This window comes from Protomyctophum bolini (genome assembly GCF_963924005.1).
Source record: "Protomyctophum bolini genome assembly, chromosome: 7".
NCBI lineage: Eukaryota > Metazoa > Chordata > Actinopteri > Myctophiformes > Myctophidae > Protomyctophum > Protomyctophum bolini.
Genome location: NC_137868.1, coordinates 22,165,520 through 22,188,398, shown reverse-complemented (window position 1 = coordinate 22,188,398; position 22,879 = coordinate 22,165,520). Strand labels below are relative to the sequence as shown.

At 43.7% G+C, this 22,879-nt stretch overlaps 2 protein-coding genes across 3 annotated transcripts in view; one reads left to right on the top strand and one right to left on the bottom strand.

The window, feature by feature from the left end:
- Window positions 1-1,309: 1,309 nt before the first annotated feature.
- LOC308319177 (uncharacterized protein) lies at window positions 1,310-3,949 on the top strand. Its single transcript, XM_080769080.1, has 2 exons — window positions 1,310-1,584; window positions 2,536-3,949. Exons 1-2 carry the CDS (start codon window positions 1,502-1,504, stop codon window positions 2,870-2,872), a joined length of 420 nt encoding a protein of 139 aa, XP_080625206.1. The 5' UTR covers window positions 1,310-1,501; the 3' UTR covers window positions 2,873-3,949.
- A 140-nt stretch (window positions 3,950-4,089) lies between these two features.
- mtmr11 (myotubularin related protein 11) overlaps window positions 4,090-22,879 on the bottom strand; it is a 43,258-nt gene continuing 24,468 nt past the window's right edge. The window contains exons 9-17 of one of the 2 annotated variants that reach the window (XM_080769077.1): window positions 22,714-22,802; window positions 21,449-21,576; window positions 19,557-19,635; window positions 18,784-18,854; window positions 16,314-16,486; window positions 14,348-14,518; window positions 13,679-13,897; window positions 12,682-13,002; window positions 4,090-6,593 (exon numbers count right to left, since the gene is read on the bottom strand). In XM_080769077.1, the coding sequence (XP_080625203.1) occupies window positions 6,144-6,593; window positions 12,682-13,002; window positions 13,679-13,897; window positions 14,348-14,518; window positions 16,314-16,486; window positions 18,784-18,854; window positions 19,557-19,635; window positions 21,449-21,576; window positions 22,714-22,802 (1,701 nt within the window). In that variant the 3' untranslated portion in view covers window positions 4,090-6,143. The remainder of the gene's footprint in view (window positions 6,594-12,681; window positions 13,003-13,678; window positions 13,898-14,347; window positions 14,519-16,313; window positions 16,487-18,783; window positions 18,855-19,556; window positions 19,636-21,448; window positions 21,577-22,713; window positions 22,803-22,879) is intronic. The other variant, XM_080769078.1, reaches the window with a different exon arrangement.

Sequence of the window (22,879 nt, the reverse complement as noted above, 5' to 3'; positions counted from 1 at the left end):
TGCTCAGGGGATAAATTGAATCTTGACCTCCACCAGTTAAAAAATAATCGTATTAGATCCTGTCTATAGGTGAGACTGTGACATTACATTTTACAAATGTCTCAATAGAAGAGCAGGGACAAAAGTTATAAAGCCTATTGTGTTAAAAACATACTTTACCAGATTACGTTATTGTGTTAACATACTCTATCATGCAGATTAGACAAAATAAAAATGTAAGTAAGTAAGATTTTAAGGTACTCGACAGAATTCTCACTTGCTGCTTTTGATACAGGTATATGTCGCCACATGGTGGCAGCCAGCAAATTCAAACGACTTGAGTAAAAAGAAAAACCCTTTTTTTCCAGCGATGGGTTATATAGCCCCAGCTAAGCTTGCCCTCACAGTGACCTATTGTCACCTATATAATTTATAGCCTAAGATTAGTAAAATTTTGACTCTCGTATAGGCCTATATGTATTTTATTGATTTTGACATTTTAATCTACGAGAGTCCACAAGCTGCCCCATTAGAACTCCGACCGTGTACAAATGCATAATATACGGTGCTTGACAGCTTACCCTGATGCTCCAAATGTTAGAGATGCCTACGGGGTGCTTGTGCAATGTATTGTCCGTAGTTTTCAATAAAGAAGTGTTTTATTGCGGTTTGTGGCCAAACGCCATTTTTTTCCTCCTCGTTTACTTCCTGTTTACGTTGAGCGTAATTTTCACCGGATGCGCCCCCTCACTACCGCCATCTATGGCCATTACGAACTTCCGACAGAATCGGCCACAAACGGAATTAAAACACTTCTTTATAGAAAACTACCGACTGATATATTGCACAGACACTCCGTAGGCCTCTGTAACATTTGGGGCATAAGGGTAAGAACCTTATATTATGCATATACATGTTTGGGGCTCTAATGGGGAAGCTGGTGCCACGTTCTCCCTCTCAAGGAAATCCACACTTTAGACTAACTCTCGTAGACGTCAAAATAGACGAGAGTAGGCTACTAATCAGTAATTCGATATTAATTTCCTTAATGGCCAGTGGGCGATGTAGTTACAAATGAAAACCTATTTTTATTACACTTTTACATCGATCCAATAGCATGCAGTCAGTCCAGTCGGGACCGTGTGCGCATCTTCTGATTGATGCAAAGTAATTACCCAGCTGAGCCACTTTTTGTATTCAGCCCTCGCTGCCTCTGATGTAGGTGGAGAGCAGATAGCGACATAAAAACAATTGCACATTGGCGAGCTTACAGCTGAGCTTACCCTGGTTTATTTCTACCCTCATCATGATCCGTTACCGCTACCCCCATACACCTGGCATATGAAACCGGAGAAACGAGATCGCTTTGTTTTCATAACTTCTTGATGCGCCACTTTTCATTGGCACATTTAAAAGGACTTGGGTTTGGTATGGGTTTCGTGTAAAAGAGACAAAAAATAATGTGTGATCGACGCGAGGCTAACGTTCCTCGGAATTCAGTCGATGAAATATTTGCTGTGCCATGATCGGCAACGGAATGGACCTGTTCTGGAGAATCTTTACCGCTCTTAGCTTCGACTGTTTGAAAGATTTGACGTCTTCGAGGTAAATTGACTGTTTTTAATCTGCCAATAGGGCCTACAAACATATCCTTCTGGAGAATGGAATTGGTGTCATTTTCAATTAATGCATTTCATTATTCACATTTTCATAGATGGTTGCCTATGTTATTTATTTCTTTAAACCAATCCTCATACCTCATTCTCATTCTCATTCTCGCATTGTCCAGTTTAATGTGCAATGGTAGAATAAAAAACAAATATCTCCACAGCAGATGTCTACCTGTAGCTGTCTAAAGCCTGACGTAGCCGCGGTTCACATGACGCTCATGTTTCTGAGCTAGGGTAGTCCACTCGGTACCGAGTCTATATACATTTTATTTTAATATCACAAAATGTATAATATCACAGCCACTGGATGCACAGTGGTTAAAAATATCTAGGCTGCCATGAAAATAGGTTCAAATTAAGATTTTTTTAATCAATTTAAGACAATCCTAATGGAACAAATAGTGAATAGACCTTCGTGCAATGCCCTGTTTTCTTGGTCACTGTACTGTATTGTATTTGACCATTCACAGATTTATTTAATTATTTGTTAAACTGGGATAGATGACAGAGCGGTCAGCAACATGAATTTCTTGGCTGCTACTGGATTATGTAGGCTATATATTTTTTTATTTGTAATAGTTGTATGTATGGTAGGTAACTAATTAGGCCTATTATTGGTGCATATTGATGATGATTTCATGTTTTTGTTTTGTTATCATGTTTTCTTCATAGTCATAATGACTGCATCACTGCAGTAGCCAGTATGTCATATTATTGATATCAGCAAATTTATATGGGGATTTGTGGTTCTATTTTTGATATTTCTTCTGAAAAACGTCCCACTTGGCGCATCACAAGGGACTTATAGAGCCCTATAAGTGGTATGTGCCTTAACCGCTAGGCCCGCGGTGTCCCCAGACATTACTATTTGATCTCCATCCTTCAGATCTCCCACCAAGCTGAGCTCCAGTCTGGACAGCAGCTCCTTGACTGGATCTCTGTCCCTGGGACCTGATCTGCCCCACTGCCAATCCTGCATCTCCTATGAGGCCCGCCTCAAACGTCTTTCCTGTGGCCATCACTACTGCCACCCCTGCATTGACCAGATCGTCAACCTGGCCTTTACAGACATTGAAGGCCTGTCCAACTACCCTTGCCCCGTGTGCAAGTCCATTGAGCAGCTTGGGGGTCTGGGGCTGTCCTCTTCAGGCTGCTTCTATGGGCCCTACACCATCCTGCAACAGCAGTGTATTAGCACAGATCATGGCAGCCAGTGGGGATAAACCTTCTTTTACATATGCGAAAGGATGCAGGGTTAAACCAAATGCATGCTTTGTAATGACTCGTGACAGAGTTGTGTGAAGTATACATTTGACATTATGCTGCATTCACAGTCGCACTAGTAGCGACAAAAGCTATAAAACAACCAAGCGTGGCCACTGGCCAACTACGTGGCTGCAGAGTCGCCGTTGCTCAACCCCACTCTATAAGGGTATAGCACAGGGAAATGGTTCACGGCAAGAATGTGTTTTTCTTCCTTTTATGGAATGGAACAGGAATTGTGAGGGAGAATGGTGAAACAAAAACATGATTGATGTCCTTGAAGTGCTGAAAAACGTTGAAGCCAGCTCAACCTTATAGTTGCTGTTGCTTTGTCGCTAGTGTGAACTGTGAATGCTGCAGTATTGTTTCAGTTTTCTTGTATTTATTTTGAAAGAATAAGCATCTTGAGATGCATCATCATCTGATGGTAAATGGAAACATTTGTCAGATCTTAATGCATTTCCACTGCCATAACTATAATGTGGATCAGAAGAAATGGAGTCAGAAATAATGTTTAGAGACTTTCTTTTGACCAGTTTGCCCTGCACTTGTTATTGACCAGTTTGCCCTGCACCTGAGTGTTTCTAGTGAATGTGCAAGCCATGCAGAGCAATGGCAAGTTACCTAATGGAAATGCTAACATCTACTGGTTTTATAATGCCACGAATCACCTCAGTGTATATAGTAAGTGGTGGGAAACACACACACTACCAAAAGTTGTAAATGTTGGCGTTTGTTTATTAAGAAATATATTGATAATTTTTAATTCCAAGTGCTGCACAGCACATTTTCATCAAGAAGCTGCTTTACTTTGACAGTGAGGGTGTCCTGTTCTACCACTTAGTATACTTGAGAGCTACGCAGTACGCACCTCAAAAGACTGCGCTCAGATGTGAGTTAAAGTGCAAAGTTCCACATTACAGTTTAATCTGGAAAGATTATTGTGATTATTAAATATTGTGTAAATCAAGTTTCTGTCACTTGTTACTTAATCTGTTTTCTGTGAAAGAGTAAGACATCTGCACCTTAATTCTTAGTTTTAATGGTTGCGTTTTTAATTTATCATAATGTAAATATTTGTAAATTATTTATTTTGTTTAAATAAAGTTTGTGTACAGCTCTTTGAATGCAGAGATAAAGTAATACACTTGTTTCAAAATAGATTATGAACTAAATATTTTTTTAATCAAGGTTATAACATGCTGATACAAAAAATATGTACATCTGGCAAAGTGAAGTTAGTACCAAAAACAGCAGAACTGCACCTAGAAGGTATGATTGGGCATACATGCTGGAGAATTCTTTAGAATTGTAGAACCACATCTTTATAGTCCCATGCAATTAAATAGTGTCCTTGTTTATCCATGTTAGGCAAGCAAATGCATTGGCATCACATCCACAAAGCTCGTAAATTGTAACTGTGCTTTGATACTGAAACAAGGATATTTACAACAATTTTCATTGTGCTATCAAGTGAGGTACTTTTGAAAGAGTAGGTCAACATTAGGCATACATCTGTCAAATATGGATCTATTTAAATTTTAAAATAACATACATGTTTGAATACATACTGCAAATTCATTCATAGGTTATGATGCCAGTGTATCTGCTTGACATCCACATCATGCAAACAATATTTTGGCTTTTAAGGCCCAGTACCAAATACCTCCCTCTGTGATTTTAAATTGTCAACCAAATCCAAGTCATTGACCTAAATGCTAGCTGCATACTAATCCAGCACCACACAGGAAGCTAGATGCAATTAAAGTAAACACGGGACAAAACCAGCTTTCCCTTAGCTGGTAATAAAACCTCCTTTGGAGACCATGGTTTGTTTCAGTCCCACAATAAGAAAATGGAGAGCAATGCACAATATAACAACTTGGTAAAAACACCTGAAATCATTCATTCACAGCAATTTAGTATACAAGAGTGTGTGTGTACTCTGTAATGTATATAAACCGCAATGGACCTATATTTGTCTCAATCATGCACTCTAATATCTAAATAATACTTCACAGGCAGTATCACAGCCTAATATAATACATGAAACTGAATGTAGGCCTCTCACACAGCTCTCCTGCATCTATGCAAGTGGGGAGATACAAGTACGGTTCCAAAATAGCACATGCCCTAAATTCGAGATTAAATCGCTGTACATGATGCCTGAAGTAAAAAAAAAACACTATCTTTTGTTTTGCCCTAGTGTCCACTTAGTGATATTGTCTATTTTTCCATCCCAACCAACTGAACACTTACACATTGGGACAAAATGGTACAGCGAGGCAGGCTAAAAGCTAAGCTACGTATTTAAAAAGCTTTTGTTTTTGTTGAAAAATGACAACATGCTCACTGAGATGTGTCCTTTTTTTAGTTTGGAAGAACTGAAATGGTGGTCAGGTAAAGCTAATGGAACTGCATGATATTAACAACCACCAGTTTTAAGTGCTAACAATCAAACTTAAAACTGAAGAAAAGCTGCTCACACTTATGAAGCCCTCGTGTCACCTACAACAGTATGGAGGATTTCCAGTCCATTGTCATTTTTATTTAGATATTGAAGGAACAATCCAGGACGTATTTTAATGGGTAAATCAATGTTATAACCAGTCTCTACAATATAACTAGCTCATCTGCAGTGTTTGGGGTTGGTCTCCCCACTCTACATCAACATCAACCCTTACCCTGGTAATGGGTAGGACACCTACTGGTTCATAATGTATATTAAGTTATTTGAAAAAGACGATGCACCGGATTGGACACTATTGTAGATGCACCGCCATCTTTATTGTAGTTCAGACATCTTTGCAATTACATCTCTCCGTCGGGAGCGGGAGACTACAGAGATTATTTTTTACGATTTAACTTTGGACTGGAATACTGCATATCAGGATGTTGTGCAATACACAAATGTAATACAGTATCATGATCATACTCTTCAATACTTTACAGTTCAGATGATAGGTTGCAGAGTCAAGAGTACTTTGCTTTCAGCACAAATCATTTCATCACTACTGCAGTTCAACACGTTTCTTTTTTTTATCATCCCACAACAAGACAAATGGGATTTGACAGGAGACTCACATCTGGATAAACTCAGTATCTGCCAGCAGTAAGGTGACATGGTGAGTTTGATATTGTGTGGGGGTCAAACTTTGTCACAGTCCCACAACATGGGGGGCAATTGTCTAGAATCGATCATTTCTATGAGAAATGGATGAGGGTCAAGTCTCAGGAACCTAATGAAGGGCCATTACTTTTGGTCAGCTTGCCGTTATTGGGCATCGGGTAGTAACGCTGGTCTTGGCGGGCCTCGGTCACTGAGGCATGGCCAAAGAGAAAGGTGTGCTTGCTGCTGCCACTGCTGTCCTTGTGGCCGGGCCTCGACACCGGGGCAGAGGAAGGTAGAACGGCCCTAGAGGTCTGGAGGTTAGTGGAGGTAGGAGGGGCCACTGGTCTGGTCACACCCAGGCCTTGAGACCTTGATGCTGGGAAGAGGAAGGTTCCGTTGTTGGTGTTCTGATTGAGGTTGCTATCTGTCCGTCGGGGTTCAGCTCTCTTGCTGGGTGGGTTTGCATCGGTACTGGCGGTGGATGCTAGTTTGTCTTTGAGCTGCTGCACCTCCCAGGCAAGCTGCTCCACGGGGTGGGGGTGGTTAGATGAGATGGGGTGGGAGAATGCCTGGAAACAACACAGAATCGGGTCCTTCACTCTCTAGATAATCAGTATGGTAGGTTTTGTTAAGTATTCGTTCACGAAATACTTCACTCTATGGGATGTTTCCCTTGCGGAGCAAAGGGCAGAAACTTCAGTCATGAACTCCCACAGCACATATAGCTCCTAAATATGTACTGTGGGTTTAAGAGCGATGACGTAGACGCCCTGCTTCTCGAAGCGTCTAGTCTGCGTCTACGTCATGCGCGCTCATTCGCTTTCTTCTGCCGAGCTGTAAGGACAGACTTCTGTTAATAGAGTCAAGTGTTTAGGGCAATTTATACCTTGAAAATCGGACAAGAGTGCAACTCGAGTACCGTGAGGTTCCCTGATACTTGAACTTTCTTCAGACAGAATTCTTCGCAAAGAAACTCTGCAGAAACAAAGCTCCTAGAACGGTTAAAACCTAAGTTCTAAAATAGAACAATTCGAAAAGACCGCCCTTTTCAGAATAGGAAGCTAACATCAACTACAGCTAGCGCCGTTAGCGTTAGCTTACAGCTAGCGCCGCTTAGCATTAGCTTAGCAAGGCACTAACTTCCTATTGATAGCTATCTACAGTTAGCATAGCTCGAGTCTCACTAAGGTGCTATTTTCCTAGCTCGCTCGGTTTACTAGCCAGCGCTAGCATAGCACCTTAAGCGTTAAAACTAGGCGGTGTTTTACGGGGCCCGTAAGCCCGTTTAAAATTCGCCAGCCTAGTTTTCACATAGAGACTCCACGTCAAGTTAGCTAGTGTTCACCGAGGCCCTTACAGCCCTTTGTTCGCTAGTCTACCTTCACGTTAGCTAGCTGGTGTTGACTAGGCCTCTAAGCCAGTTTTCGCTAGTTCAGCTTCAACTAAAACTACGCGGCCAATAAGCCAACTAGTAAATTAGCTTTCTCTACGTTCGCGGCTAGTAGGCCCTTTCACAGAGTCAGCTAATTCCAGCTTCCTTCACGTTCCGGCTATTAGCCCTCACGAAGCCAGCTAACTCGCAGTCCCCTTCTCCACGGAAATTCCCCGGGGAAGGAGACCGCAGCAGCAGCGAGACGCCGCCGAAGAGGCCTCTCTACCCCAGAAAAGGAGAAAGAAAAGCCTCAGAAGTTAGCTAGTGTTCACCGAGGCCCATACAGCCCTTTGTTCGCTAGTCTACCTTCACGTTAGCTAGCTGGTGTTGACTAGGCCTGTAAGCCAGTTTTCGCTAGTTCAGCTTCAACTAAAACTACGCGGCCAATAAGCCAACTAGTAAATTAGCTTTCTCTACGTTCGCGGCTAGTAGGCCCTTTCACAGAGTCAGCTAATTCCAGCTTCCTTCACGTTCCGGCTATTAGCCCTCACACGAAGCCAGCTAACTCGCGGTCCCCTTCTCCACGGAAATTCCCCGGGGAAGGAGACCGCAGCAGCAGCGAGACGCCGCCGAAAAGGCTTCTCTACCCCAGAAAAGAGAACGAAAAGCCTCAGAAGTGGTGCGCCGTGGCGGGATGCGGCAACAACACGGGCCGTAGCTAACACGTACCACCCCATAAGGTGCCGCGTGCTAGCTCGGCTAAACCATGAGAGGCCTGTGCCGTGCGCGCTAGCGGGGAGCTAACTAGCTTTAGCTGCGTAGAGTCAACGGACCTAACACCCACGGCTCTACTAGCTTATAGCTAACGTTGCTAACAAAGAAACGGGTCAACCCACTCCCCGAGAGTAGTGGTCTCGAACCACAAGCCAAACGTTTCAGTGGGAATGTACAAGCACTTCTGCCCCTGTACAAACCCCTCAAACATGGTGAATGTGCATGATTATGTTTTTTACCTCAAGTCCACGGCATCATTCAAGAGGGATCGTTCGATTCCTTTTCATGCATGCCTCCGGAGGGCGGGGCTTATGGCCCCAGGGGTTCACATAGTCCGCCTAGCCAGGCTAAATGTGAAACCTTTTCAACGGTGGATGAATGCTTTATGCATACCCATGCACCGTCGCCGCTAGAGGGTAACAGTGACGTCACAATGCGTGCTAGCACTGAAATGGTGGGCGGACAGACGAGCCCTCTCAGAGGGCGTCCCTATGGGCAGACCTCTGACCAGGAAAGTCGTCACCACAGACGCCAGCATGTCTGGCTGGGGAGCCACATTGGAGGGCGCTACAGCCAGAGGGCTGTGGACAGGACAACTACGGTCCTGCCACATCAATTATCTGGAGCTGATGGCGGTGTTCCTCGCACTGAGGAGCTTCGAACCGCGCGTCCAAGGTTGTCACGTCCTGGTCAGGACAGACAACATGATAACGATGTGCTACATCAACAAGCAAGGGGGGCTCAGGTTCCCCCGCTTGCACCAACTGGCTCAGAAACGCACGTTGTGGTGCAACACTCGTCTCTTGTCCATTACAGCGTGCCACGTCCCGGGTGTTCTAAACACAGGGGCGGACCTGCTGTCCAGGGGAGACCTCCGATACGCAGACTGGTCACTATACACCCCCAGGTAGCGAACCAGATCTGGTGCAGGTTCGGAGCACCCGAGGTAGACCTGTTCGCCTCAGAGCAGGACACGAAGTGTCCTCTCTTCTTCGCCATGAGAGGACCATCAACATTGGGACTAGACGCTCTAGCTCACCAATGGCCCAGGTCCCTTCTCTACGCCTTCCCTCCACTGAGTCTCATTCTTCACACTCTGGACAGAGTGAGTACTCAGGGTCTGACGCTACTCCTAGTAGCACCAGCCTGGGGCGTCTGGAGGTCGGAGATAGCTCCCCTCCTCTACAGACAACCATGGCAGCTCCCTCTACGAGCGGACCCCCTCACGCAAGCAAGAGGAGAGATCTTCCACCCTTTCCCCAAGGACCTAGACCTATGGGTCTGGCCCGTGAGAGGGCAATGCTGACTGAAACCGGCCTCCCTCTGAATGTTGTTGCAACAATTCAGAGGGCCAGAGCCCAGTCAACAGCGATACACTACGACACAGCCTGGAGTGTGTTCGAGCAGTGGTGCTTAGAACGACCTAACCAGGTTATCCCTTTCCAAGCTTCAATAGTCGACATTCTGACATTCCTGCAGGAGTTCCTGGACAGAGGTCTAGGCATCTCCTCAGTGAAAACCCACCTGTCAGCCATCTCGGCTTGCCACGTGGGCATTGACAACCAGACGGTATCATAGAGTGAAGTATTTCGCTCACTCTACTTACAAAACCTTGGTTTCTATAGAAACCTCTTCGATTTGCAAGAGTAAAGTGACAAATGCCCACATTATTATATGGGCATTTGACTTCACAATGACTTCACAATGATATGTAACCTTTTCATCAGGTAATGCAACTTCACCACCAGTCATTCTCCGCTAGTAAGACAGTTTGTGAAAGGCGTACGCAGGGACTGTAGGGTCAACAGGCCCCTGGTCCCCTCCTGGGATCTGTCCCTATAGTACTCAGGGCTCTAACCAATGAGCCCTTCAAGCCACTGCAGACGGCTGACCTAAAGTTTCTTACTCTTAAGACAGCCCTCCTAGTCGCTCTGACGACCGCTAAGAGGGTCAGCGATCTACATGCACTTTCGACCACTCCAGAGTGCATGAGATTCGGCGACAGGTCAACCAAGGTCACCATCAAAGCAAACCCAGCCTTCTTACCAAAGAACGCTTTCTCGGTCTGCGTACCGGTGGACCTACAGTTTTTCCACCCTCCCCCCTTCGCCACGGAAGAGGACAGGAGGCTGAACTGCCTTTGTCCAGTGAGAGCGCTCCGCGCCTACATGGACAGGACAGGCCCCTACAGGATAGGTCATCAACTGTTCATATCCTGGGGTGAAAGAACCAGGGGAAAACCTGTCACCAAAGTCGCTATCTCTAGCGTATCCTGGGGTACCAGGACCAAAGGAAAGCCCGTCACAACGGTCAGTATCTCCAATTGGATAGTGCAAACCATCCGCCTGGCTTATACTAGTCAGGGAGTGGAGCCCCCACAAGCGCTGAGAGCTCACTCCACAAGAGGCATGGCAGCATCATGGGCACTCTGCAAGGGAGTCCCAATCCAAGAGGTCTGTACCGCAGCGAGCTGGTCCTCTCCCTCAACATTTGCCACATACTATAACCTAGACGTGGCAGCGCCCTCTGTGGCGCACGCAGTGTTGGGAGCTGCCGCTCCATAATGGACCTATTAGGCCATTAAACCATGTGTAATCACATAAGTCTAGATGCCCTGGATATACCAGGCCTACATTAAGCATCTACACTGGGAATGTATAGGTCAGCCCGAGGCTACTACCATTCTCCACCGGGACCGGGCTATCAACCAGAGGTTCTCCAGCCCTCTTTTAGGTTACCATATAGCCCTGAACACACTTGACTAAATTCAAGACACGGAAGTTCATAAGGTATATAAGGTAAGTATTTCGTGAACGAATACTTAACAAAACGAAGAGGTTTCTTTAGAAACCAAGGTTTTGTAAGTAGAGTGAGCGAAATACTTCACTCGAAACACCCTTCTGTCTTGGCCCGGCAGAAGAAAGGTGTACGAATGAGCGTGCATGACGTAGACGCAGATTAGACGCTTCGAGAAGCAGGGCGTCTACGTCATCGCTCTTAAACCCACAGTACATATTTAGGAGCTATATGTGCTGTGGGAGTTCATGACTGAAGTTTCTGCCCTTTGCTCCGCAAGGGAAACATCCCATAGAGTGAAGTATTTCGCTCACTCTACTTACAAAACCTTGGTTTCTAAAGAAACCTCTTCGTCAGTTGAATAGCTGCAAATTGTTAAGACTTGTACTTGTTTCACTTACAATTCAACTAAAACGTTGCCAATTTCTGGAATATTAATCCTCAAGCTTAGCTGGCCATCAGTTGAGTTCGAGAACCTTTTAGTTTACTGATAGGGTAGGACTTAAATTTACTTAATTCATTCAAATCTTGAAATATGTCATAATTTGCTGATGTGCTGGAATTGATTACCAACAGCAGTTTGATATTTATCTTGTAAATACTAAATTATCCTAAAACAACTGATTAAGTATTCCCCACATTATTTAATTTACTTATTTTTGTCTTTAAAAAAAAGGTACAAATAGCAGATGACTACTCATGAGAAAATCATTAAACCTTTTTCAACTTGGCATCCGTCTTTTGACTATATGATTTTAGGCAGAATCATGAAATTATGTGAATATGTTCTCACAAGAACAAGATGGTGGTTGCTTTTAAATGTTCAAAAAATATTCATATGGCTCTGTTGCTAATATTCGCATTGAAATCCTGAGTCTGACTCGACTAGATAAATCGGACATTTGAAATGTTTTTCTTTGTCTAAAATGTACTAATTTGCAGCCCTCTGCTTTAACTTAAGTAGAAAGAAAATGTCAACCCAAACTACCACTAGTCTATTGTAAACATCACCATGGTGATCCTGACAGCCCAACAAAGGCTCCAAAACATGAAAATCAGTTGTCAGTTGTCAGCTCCAACTGATCAGCACATCAAAAGGTCTGTTATTCTCTCTAGGCGACATCCTGTTATATAAATAGTATACTGTGGACACGTGACGTCACACATTCAATTCCATGCTGGGTTATTGGACTGGCAGCTTTATTTCTGTCATTTTTGTTGGGTTGAAGAGTTTAATAACTAAAGGCTTTTTTGTTCGTGGTCCAGGTTAAGCCAGAGAAAAAAGTATGTGAATATGCACTCGAAATACGTGGAAACGCGAGGCACTGGCACAGAATCCCGATCCGCCATCTTTGAGCCACTCTGGAGCTTCATCTGTGCTGTTAGAAGCACTAATATGCTAACTGCGGGGCATCGAAGATTTTTCATTGAGGTCCAAATATCGCCTAATTCTCCTAGGGAAACAACACCCGCCTACGGTTAGTGGAAGCGAGGTTCGTCTGTAGCTAGAAAATGTCAAAAAGTTGTTAAAGTCGTCATGGGCATGGAAAGCGCCAATATACTAAAACTAAATTGGAATTTTATTCAAAAGACTGACTGAACTAAATCAAAATCAGCTGTAAAAATGAACACTGGCGCATACATTATTGCTGATCACCTACACTCATGTGATATTGCCATGATATGTAGCCAAAGGACACTCGTTTGCCTCATACCTGAGCATGGAGCGCCCCGCGGAGGTAACACTCCTTCCATACACCAACACAGGGACCCAGGAGGAGGGGCAACAGAGGCTCATAGGGGTCCAGGGGTCCCTGGGGACCCATGGTGGAGGAGGCGAGGCCCTGGGGCCCCTCGGTCAGGGCCCAGGCCTTCAGGAGCCTCTCCAGGCCAGGCAGGTTCTCTGACGACGGGGCCCTCCGGTGACTTTTTTTGTACACGCCAGAGCTGCCGCCGCGCCAGGGAAGCAGGTTGGCAGGACAGGAGAAGGAGCCTCGAGAGAGGAGGAACACCGAGCCTGGAGAAGTATCACTCAACTGATGGAGGAAGGTAGAGGAATAGGAGAAGGAAATGGAATGGTGAATCAATGTAGCGTTACTTACAACTAGCAACAAAATAATTCTGTGTTAAATGAACCGTGTAAAAATGTAGTGGTAAAGTGAAATTCATAAATGAATTCAATTCATTGAAATTCACTGGATCATGTGCTGCACTGTGAACTATATGCAAAATTCATAACGACCACAAGGGGGAGCAATGGTCTATTGAAATTAAGAGCAATTGGTATATTACCTATTCATTCATTGTTTCTGCTTTTCAGCTGGACAATTTAAAATCAAATTGCACTATACCCCCTGGGGTATACGTTTGAGGGGATTCCAGGGGTCCCTAGCTAAATGACTGATAGCCAGGGAAAAAAACCCTTACGGGACTGCAACTCAGAGTGTACAAATTGGTTCAATTTGTACACTCAGTGTTAAATGAACACTGCAGATTTTATAGTGTAGATTGGGGGTACCAGAGATATGTATCAAATGGCCATGGCCTCATGCATATCAAACTAAAAAGGTTGAGAATAAGTGGGCTATTGCCCTTGCTTGAAACAATACATCTTCTTAACTCAACGACAGTGACGACGAATATTCTGCTTTTCTTGTAACACTACAACAACTGGCTGGCTCTAGGATTGAGGGAGTGGATGACATTATTTACCCTATGTGTGACTGGGTTGGTGTTGAGGTTGCCGTTGAGCAGGGGTTGGAGTGGGGGTGTCGGAGCGATGGGTTGGGTGAAATGGGCCCGTCTCTCTCTACTGTACTGCAGGGCCCAGTCCCACACCGAGGGCAGAGGGGCATCCGAGGGGTCCGGAGATGCGCCTTGAGGCAGCACATCCCTCCAGCCGTTGACTGGAGTGTAGGTCTGAGACTGGTGCTGTGGAACAAGGGACAAAGTCGGACATCATTACAGAATATTGTACAATGTTGACATGGAGACAGATGTGTGCATAAGAGCAGCTAACAAACTATCAAAGTAATCCAAGGATTCTAGTGTGATGTCCTATTTGAGACATGCGTCAAAAGACCCATTTGTCCCCTATTTAGTTGTACCACAAAAAGTGGAAGTGAAGTCAGAAACTTTGTCAGACACATTTCTCATGGTTCCATTTCTACCACTGTAGTCTTCGAAAACACTCATCCAAACACCCAGAGTTGAAAATGTATCAGCCAGATAAAAAACATCAGACATGAACATGGTGGCCAACAATGTCAATTTGTGATGGTGGTGGGTGTGTGCCAAAGTTTGGACAGGGCGCCTGCTGCATCTGCACCTTCCAATAAACACAAGCATGTCACAGTCAGACATAATGAAGTGGTCTCATACTTGCGTGCGTTTGCACCTCTCGCGTTGGCAGTTGGCCAGGAAGCTGCTGAAGAGAGGCAGGTGGACGCTGTCGTGCAGAGCCAGCAGGAAGTCACCGGTCAGCTGGAAGCGGGAGGGGTACTGGGCCAACAGCTGCCACACACAGTCCAGGAAGAGCAGGAACACTGGAGCCTGGAGGAGAGGAGAATGAGAATGAGGAGAAATGAGATGAGAGGAGGGAGGAGGAGAGAAGAGAGTACACAGTAACAAAAATAAATCAGTTGTGTATAAGCTTCTAGCCTACCTACATCAACCATTCATACATAATCTTGTTCAACCTTTAGTGAGATGAAATAGCCCAAAATATTTCCCAGGCTATTTGGTTTATTCTTTAATAATGTTACACCACATATTGTGGTATAACCTTATTTATCGAGTGCTTCATATTGAAGTAGCTTACTTTCTGTTATTTTTGGCAAGCAGCACGTTTGGCCAGAAAAATAGGATCTTGTCAGCCAGGTTAGCCCAACTTATCCGGCCAAGAAAGTGCCAAGTGGAAACCCTGATGGGTTTTATGGTAGTGGATACCACTGCAACACTGGGCACCCTGACAATGGGTACAACGACTACAATGGCATTGCAAATGAGTGTGGAATTAATTTCCCATTCCCCCATCGCTCCCAACTGTCATCACTCTCGAGTAAACTGGTGCTTGTTTATAAATAACCCATTAATTGTTAGTACTGTGGTAACGTACTGTGGTAACGGGTACCGCACTGGGTACTCTAACAACGGGTACATTGAGTATTCTTTTTTTTATCAAAGTTTCAAGTCACATACGAGTCAAATAAAGATAACATACAAAAATGTGTATTTTACCCCTCTCACCCCCCCCCCCCCCCCCCCCCTCCCGACTTACATCGTTCCTGATGCATCAATGTAGGATACAGCAATAAGCTTGCCATTATTACATAGGATTAAAGCTATCCCAAAAGGCAGCCATCATGGCTGCAATTCTGGATTGAAGCCATGTCTTATGCTGAACATTAAATGTTCCACACCAAATTTTGGAGACAATAGCAGATCTATAATTTCACAACGCATTTGTGAGGTTGTAGATCAGATATGTCCGGTGAAGAGGGCGCAAAAGGAGTGTAGCCAGAGCCCTGGGGCACTCCAGTCATTGAAGTATGTGTGGTTTAAGTGGTTCATCTGATGCTGCGGGGCCTCCCTGCTGAAAGCTGATGACCTCTGCTCTGTCATGTCTGATGCTTCATCCCTACTCGGATAACCTACAGCAGACTGCTGACAAAACCGGCCACTTAAACTGTGGATAGGTTCACATACACACTTGCATGCAAACGCACACACACATGCAAACGCACACAATGCATGCCTGTATCGAGTCAACAGACACACATGTAGACAAACAATAACATACGAGTGCAAACAAAGTAACAGTGGTGATTTTGACAGCAACACTGTTACAGTCACTGTCAGTCTTTTGAATAAAATGGTCATATGCTGAAATGTAAAATGTAGTAAATGCACAGTTGAACTTGTCAACTTTTTATTTTGTCAGACCATGATGGCGTCAAAATAATTTTACACTTGGTGGCATGTTGAAAATAGCCGACCTACAAGCTCGCAACGTGTTGAGCACAACAACAGAGTGCAACAAAGCATAAAAGATCACCACTAGTCCTTCCCTATAACATTTTGGTCTAGTTTTTATTTGTTGACAAAATTGTCCACATATTTAGTCATAGTTTTAGTCATCATATTATTTTGTTTTCGCCAGTGAAAAAAGGTAGTCGACTAACATCTTTTGTCATAGTTTTAGTGGACAAAATCATCACTGCAAAGTAAGGATAAATAGAATCACATCCTTACATTGAATCCATCAATGTAATAACTGTGTCCACTCCACACACGCATGCACACACGTACTGTACGTACGCACGCATGCACAGTTGCACACACACACCTCCTCCTTGTCATTGTCACGGTGGTGGTTGAGGCGACTGTAAAAGCGGTGTCCACCCATCACCCACTCCTTCTGCACCAGGCCCTGGAAGCCCACCTGCGTCCGGCTATGGGGGTCACACATCACCTGGACGAGGCATGACACCACACAGCCCATATCACGGTCTTCTGATTCTGAAACAGCAGGAGAGCACAAACTATTTATGTTTATTGTGCTTTTTCCATTTCTTTACCTCGTAATGATATATAAAAACCTTTGTTTTCCATGTGTATGATGAATGTATGTATGTGTATGCATGTGTAATATGTATGTACTGTATGTATGCATGAGTAAGTAGACAAAACGGAATAGACAATGTTTATCTGTTCTTGCTGTGACATCAATTCAGTGCTAATCTTTCAACAGATTCCAGTGCTGGAAAAGAGGGCGCTGTTTTTCCTGTTTTTTGCCAATAGGTTCCCAGATTGATTCAGCGCTGAGTGACTGACTATGTTTAATCGTGCAGCGAGAAATAAAATCATTAGTGATTTTTGCTTAAGTCATTAAAGGCAAATAAACATTTCTGGATTCATTGCCCCTTTGTTAAAGATTATTCTTCAATTTCTTTAATTTTGTAAAGATACGTTTCATGGTCATACTTACTAGTGTGTTGTAGTGTTTTTTTTGTATGACAAAAAAAGTTCGACGACTACCGTTTTTCACTGACGAAAACTAAATGGAAACTAAATGAAAACTAGAGCTAGGATAACAAACTAAATATAAATATATTGACAATGTCAACAAATAAAAACTAGACTAAAATGTTAGGGAGGGAGTGGACAACTGATTGCATACTGAAAATAGCTTGACGCGTTGCGACGGCTATTTTCAGCAAGTGTGAAATCAGTCATTACGACAGCATCAAGGCCTGCCAAAATACATTTTAGTTGACTAAAATCTTATGATATTTAGTCGACTAAAACTAGACTAACACGTTTTAGTGTTCCAGGTGACTCAAATGTGACTAAAACTAAATTAAAATCACTGGTGTGTTGCTAACTGACACATCTGTGAAAATGCACTCTCTGTTCATTGGCATAACACAGAGGCAAGAGGAGTACGTGCCCTATTTCTGTAATGATCACATTGCAATGCTAGGCACAGAGCACTTTCTTTATGTACAAGGCACAGTTAAAGGTTGCTTCTAACCTGGATCACTAGATAGCTTTCACAAAGTGATGCGTTCAGTTTGTGCTGGATATTCAAACCAAACGATGAGGTTCTGAATGTTCTAGTTGTTTCTGTCTAATAGTTTATACCCCACCCCCCAACTCAAAGCCAAGCATCTGGGGAGCAGACCTCTGGCTTTTTCTTCAACAACAGAATGACGAGAGAGAGAGAGAAAGAGAGAGAGAGAGAGAGAGAGAGAGACAGAGAATGCGAGAAGGAGAAAGACAGACAAGAGAGAGTGAGAGGGGAGAGACAGAATGTGAGAAAGACAGACAAGAGAGACTGCCACTACACTGCAAGCCTGAGCAAGAGGAAGGGAATATGACAGGGACAGACAAAGAGAGACAGGCATACACCACAAAATAAGAGGGAGTGAGAGTGAGAGAGAGAGAAGGACAAAGGGTTTTGGGGCCTGTCTAGAAGTGCCAGTGAGTCATTACGGCAGTGGCTTATTTACTAGTGATCAGGCCAGTGGTGGGCAGTTCTGCGGCTTGGACTGGGGTCTTACGACTGAGACTGATATATGAGCCTCTCAGACAAACAGCCATTCTCAGACCCTGCCAACTACAGATGCAGCTGCAGAAGAGAAAATCAAAGGCCAGTAGCTAGCAGTAAACATTGGCTGAAAACAGCAAGCTCATCTCCATGTTTATGAGTATTAGTGAACAACAGCCTACTGTTTCTGTACTGAGTGATAGTAGTACATTGTACAAAAGTACATTAAAATGAGAACAGTAGATTACAGTAGAATAAGACTGCAAGTAACCATTAATAAAGAGCGACTCAAACAGCAAAACATTGAGACTAACACTAATCAATTATCCAGTTATACGTACAGCATAGGCCTAGAAATACCCAACTTGGCAACTTGAATACCAGAGCAGACAGCAATACAGTATTCTTTGTTTGCCTGAGAAATCACAAAGGCCCCTCTGAACATCGACCACTTTAAAAAGACTAGGCAGCATTTGGCGACTTTCACTTTGGACTGTGAACTTTGCTTGAAGCGCCTCAAGTCACAACAATTAAAGCTGGCTCGTCTGTACGCGACAACCACAACAATACAGACAGCTGTAACAGTGTCCTTGACGCTGTGCTCTGGGTCAATTAAGTGACTTCATGTAAGGCCCATTGGAGTGTGCTTGTCCCCAGTAGCAGCTCGTTCAGGGAGAGCATAAACATGCTCTTAATGACAGCGAGGTGCTGTGAATAATGAATGGCTTGAATAACAAGAGCTGTGGCGGAGGGTCACGTGACTCACCTTGCAGCACCGTGGTCAGGTGACCACCGCGGAGCAGGCACGCTACCTCGGCTGCTTTCCTCAGGCAGCACCTGGAGACAAGTACATAGACAGTAAATAAATGTAGGGAAAATAATTAATTGATAATTCGTATTATTTGTCAGATCACCTGGAAAGACGTTTAAAGAGGATGTTGAGATGACACTGAAAATATTTCACTTTCACCGTTATGAATGCATACATGACAGATACTACATGTATCAAAGAGACAAAGAAGACCATTATATTATCTACATAGCCAAAAAGTAACACTGCACTGCGCATTTGACTTTTGGTAGACACTAGAAGCAATGTGTTAAAGCACAGATTAGCATAAATCAACAGCATCAGAATCAGTTTAGTATGTTCACATACAAGGAGTTTGACTTATCCAAGCCTAAAGCCTGATTTACAATTTGTCATAATTATAAAATTATGATGGCCTCCCACAACAGCAGATCTACAAGCTCAAAACACATTGCAATATAGACCTGCTATTGGCACGGGTCACGAGTATTAATTATGCATACTGATATACTGAAAATGTGACATATCACCATGGTACAAATAAAGGCAATATAATCATGGATAGTAGCTCTGACCAGACAATACGTTTTTAACGATGGTCAAATCAAAAGGTCAAATCTGTAAATATGGTTAAAAGAGACATTTGAAATCTTTGTGATCAATGTAAAGCCATGGGTATCCAATCCATTATGGATGATGGATTAGATTTGTCTAAACAGGTCTGTTACCTGGTGTAATCTAGCCAATGGGTGCTCTCCAGGGTTGATAGCCATTTGTCGTCAGGCACAGACACAGACGAAGAGATATCTGCAAGCCAAAACAACAGGACAAAAGGTTTGTATTCCACACTACAAATCAGTGGAACATTTGGCTACATAACAGATCTGCTATTTTTCAATAGCTAAAGCATAACATAATGCTATAAACACCAAAGGGGGTTCCCCCCAGAATGGGTTAAAGGCTCTTTTGCAGTCGTGATTTTTAAAATAATTTCACGAGAAGGGAGGGCAGTGTTGAGTCTAGCTCCACCTCTGGGGCTTAGCTACTGATACAATTCCAATCTGTTTTCATTTCCTATCCATTTGTTATGATGACTCAAAGCTTATTTCCCGAAGGTTCGCCAATGATGTGAAAGGGTGTTTTCATATGCTAACTCAGTGAGACACAAAAGTCAAAACAACGTGAGCAATAACTGAAGAATTGATGTGCCGTGAAAATGGGACACTGAGCGTACACTTTCTTCCCACCAGTATGTGTGTGCGCGTGTGACTGTGTGTGCGTGTGGTATGTGCATGCGTACATGTGTGTGTGTGTGTGTGTGTGTGTGTGTGTGTGTGTGAGAGTGAGAGAGATAATGGTTAGTTAGTGACCCTGATCATTACTCTGCCCGCCATGTGAAACAACTGTGTTTGTGTGTATGCATAATGCACACGCATAAGTGCGTGACGGGTGTCTCACACTTCCAGGGCCAGTAGTCGGTTATTTGACCATGGGCTTTGTCTACCCTGTTTTTATTCAGCCGTGGAATGTGCTGTGTGCGCCCGCCGCCTACGCAACACACACAGCAACACCATCTCCCACAGCTTCTTCTGACTTGTCTGGACATGGTAGGAGAGTCTCCAAAATATATACTGTACTATACAGTATATATTTTGGTATATAATTATGAATGTGAAGTAGGGCAAGGCTGCATGCATGCACAGCCTACACAGAAAAACTCCTGAGATCAAAATTGACCTGTAATCGAATATAAAGGTAAGGAAAACAACCACTAGTGTGTATTATAAGCAAAGCATTGATTTATGATCATGTTGGCTTTCATCCAGGTCCGTGATTTGAGGAGGTTTGATGTTGTGAGGTCCTGTCATCTGGTTCTGATCTAAGAGCACATTTCTCCTCCCAGTAGCATCATAATGTGAACAGATCAGCACCACTTTATATCAGCAATAATGTCCTACTTTCCTGCTGGAACCTCAGGGCAAGAGGTTGTATGCAAGATGAGGCTAAATTGTTTTGCCAACAAATCATAATGACTGAAGCAGACTGATTAATGACGTGTGTTAATTAGATCAAGTATGTGCATTGGCACAACGGCTTGTTCCTTCCAAGGTCTGCATAGATGTTAACAGTGGGCTGAATAAAGTTTCAAGTGGAATTTCACTCTGGGTCTCTCTTGAATTTGCTGTAAAATTGCTCACCTACAGATTAAAATAAATCTACATAATGCTCAGCTCTGATGTATTGCCCTATCCTACAGCGCATGCTCCTGCTTTACATAGTACTAAAACTGAAAAGGGCAGACGCCTGAAAAACACAAGATAAAAATGCAAATCAGGAGGTGTCTCTGTAGTTTGGTTTGAGTGAGAGTACTGATACAGTATGAATTAAACTAGATTTGCTGCAAGCACTGCTGCTATTTCTACAGACAACTCTTTGGACATACTCTTTGGTATTTAAGTTATGCCTCGGTCTGGTAAATTATTATAATGTTTCTTGGCAGGTGAATTTTTTTTTACATCAATATTATTTACAGAAGTATTTTAGAAATGTGAACCATATACACCATATCAAGTAAAAGGGGTTGTGACCTCTTTGAGTGTGCATAAGAATCTTATCGTACCTCCCAGACAAAGTGCACGCAGACGGCTGTGTGCCAGCTGTATGTCAGTGGGTGAAGGCATCTCCTCTCCCAGATCAACCACCACACAAAGAGAAGACTGGCCACCGAACAGGATCAACTCAAGGTTCCTATTACACACGTACACATCAACCAGAAAAAGATGGTGAACATTGCACCATGAGTGTGAATTGAATATTTTTCATGTCTACCTTCCAGCATACTTTTCCCTTTTTCCATGTGTTTTAACTGTTAAGTCGTTCTTTCTTTTTCTCCCCAATTTAGTCATTTAGTACGTTTGTATACAGTAGTCCAACCCCTACTGTTGGTCTGGGGTGCGTGTAGACAACTACGTGTCTCTTCCGATACACATGGAGTCCCCAGACGCTGCTTTTGACCTGACAGTGAGGTGTTCGCCCTGGGGCGTGATTATGAATCCCACCAACGTTCTGGGATAGACCCGCCTTACCTGTGTCCCGGCAGGCATAGTTTTACTGAGTTAGGTTAGGTTTAGTTTTACTGAGGTTAGGTTTAGGCATAGTTGAAAAAACGAGAACTGTCAATCACAGCGACTACTGGCCAATCACAGCGGGGCTTTCCTAGAACTGCCGTGGGATTCATAATCACGCAATGCGTGCAGAGGAACACACTTCCTTCCCAGGTCCATTCCCAGCTGAACAGGTACTCCGACCAACCTGTAGGATTTGACAATTGTGTTCGTTGGAGTGCCTGGCCAAGCCCAAGGTAATGAAAGGCACCACCAAAGAATCGAAACTCATTCTCCATGGTGTTGGGCAGATTCTTTATCACTTTCTTTTTTTAAATAACTGTCACAAGATATCACACTGCTTGTATCGTAGACATCTATTTGATTAATGCATGAGAGCTTGCTTCTTAGCCTTAGGCTTTCTGCTATTAAAGTGCAACATCAAACACATATTTTCACAACCTCCCTGGAATGAGGGGTGGTGAGACTGAGGCTGTCCCCTTGTGATAGTTATAGCCCACAGCTAAAACTGCAGAGTGGGTGGTGGATGTGGACATGAGGAGACTGTGGTACTGAGGTTAAGTTGTATTTTATGCTGTATTCTCACACACACACACACACACACACACACACACACACACACACACACACACACACACACACACACACACACACACACACACACACACACACACACACACACACACACACACACACACACACACACACACACACACACACACACACACACACACACACACACACACACACACACACACACCTGGTGTCATCCTTCTCATGGTAAATGTTGTTCTGGAAGCTTGCCATTCGTAGCAAATCACTGCCCCTAGGGTGGCGCCAACACCAGCGCTAAAACACACAAAATATCCATGTCTCAGCCTGCACCATTGCAACAGCACCCTTTTTTAATAGCAGGATCCTACAGT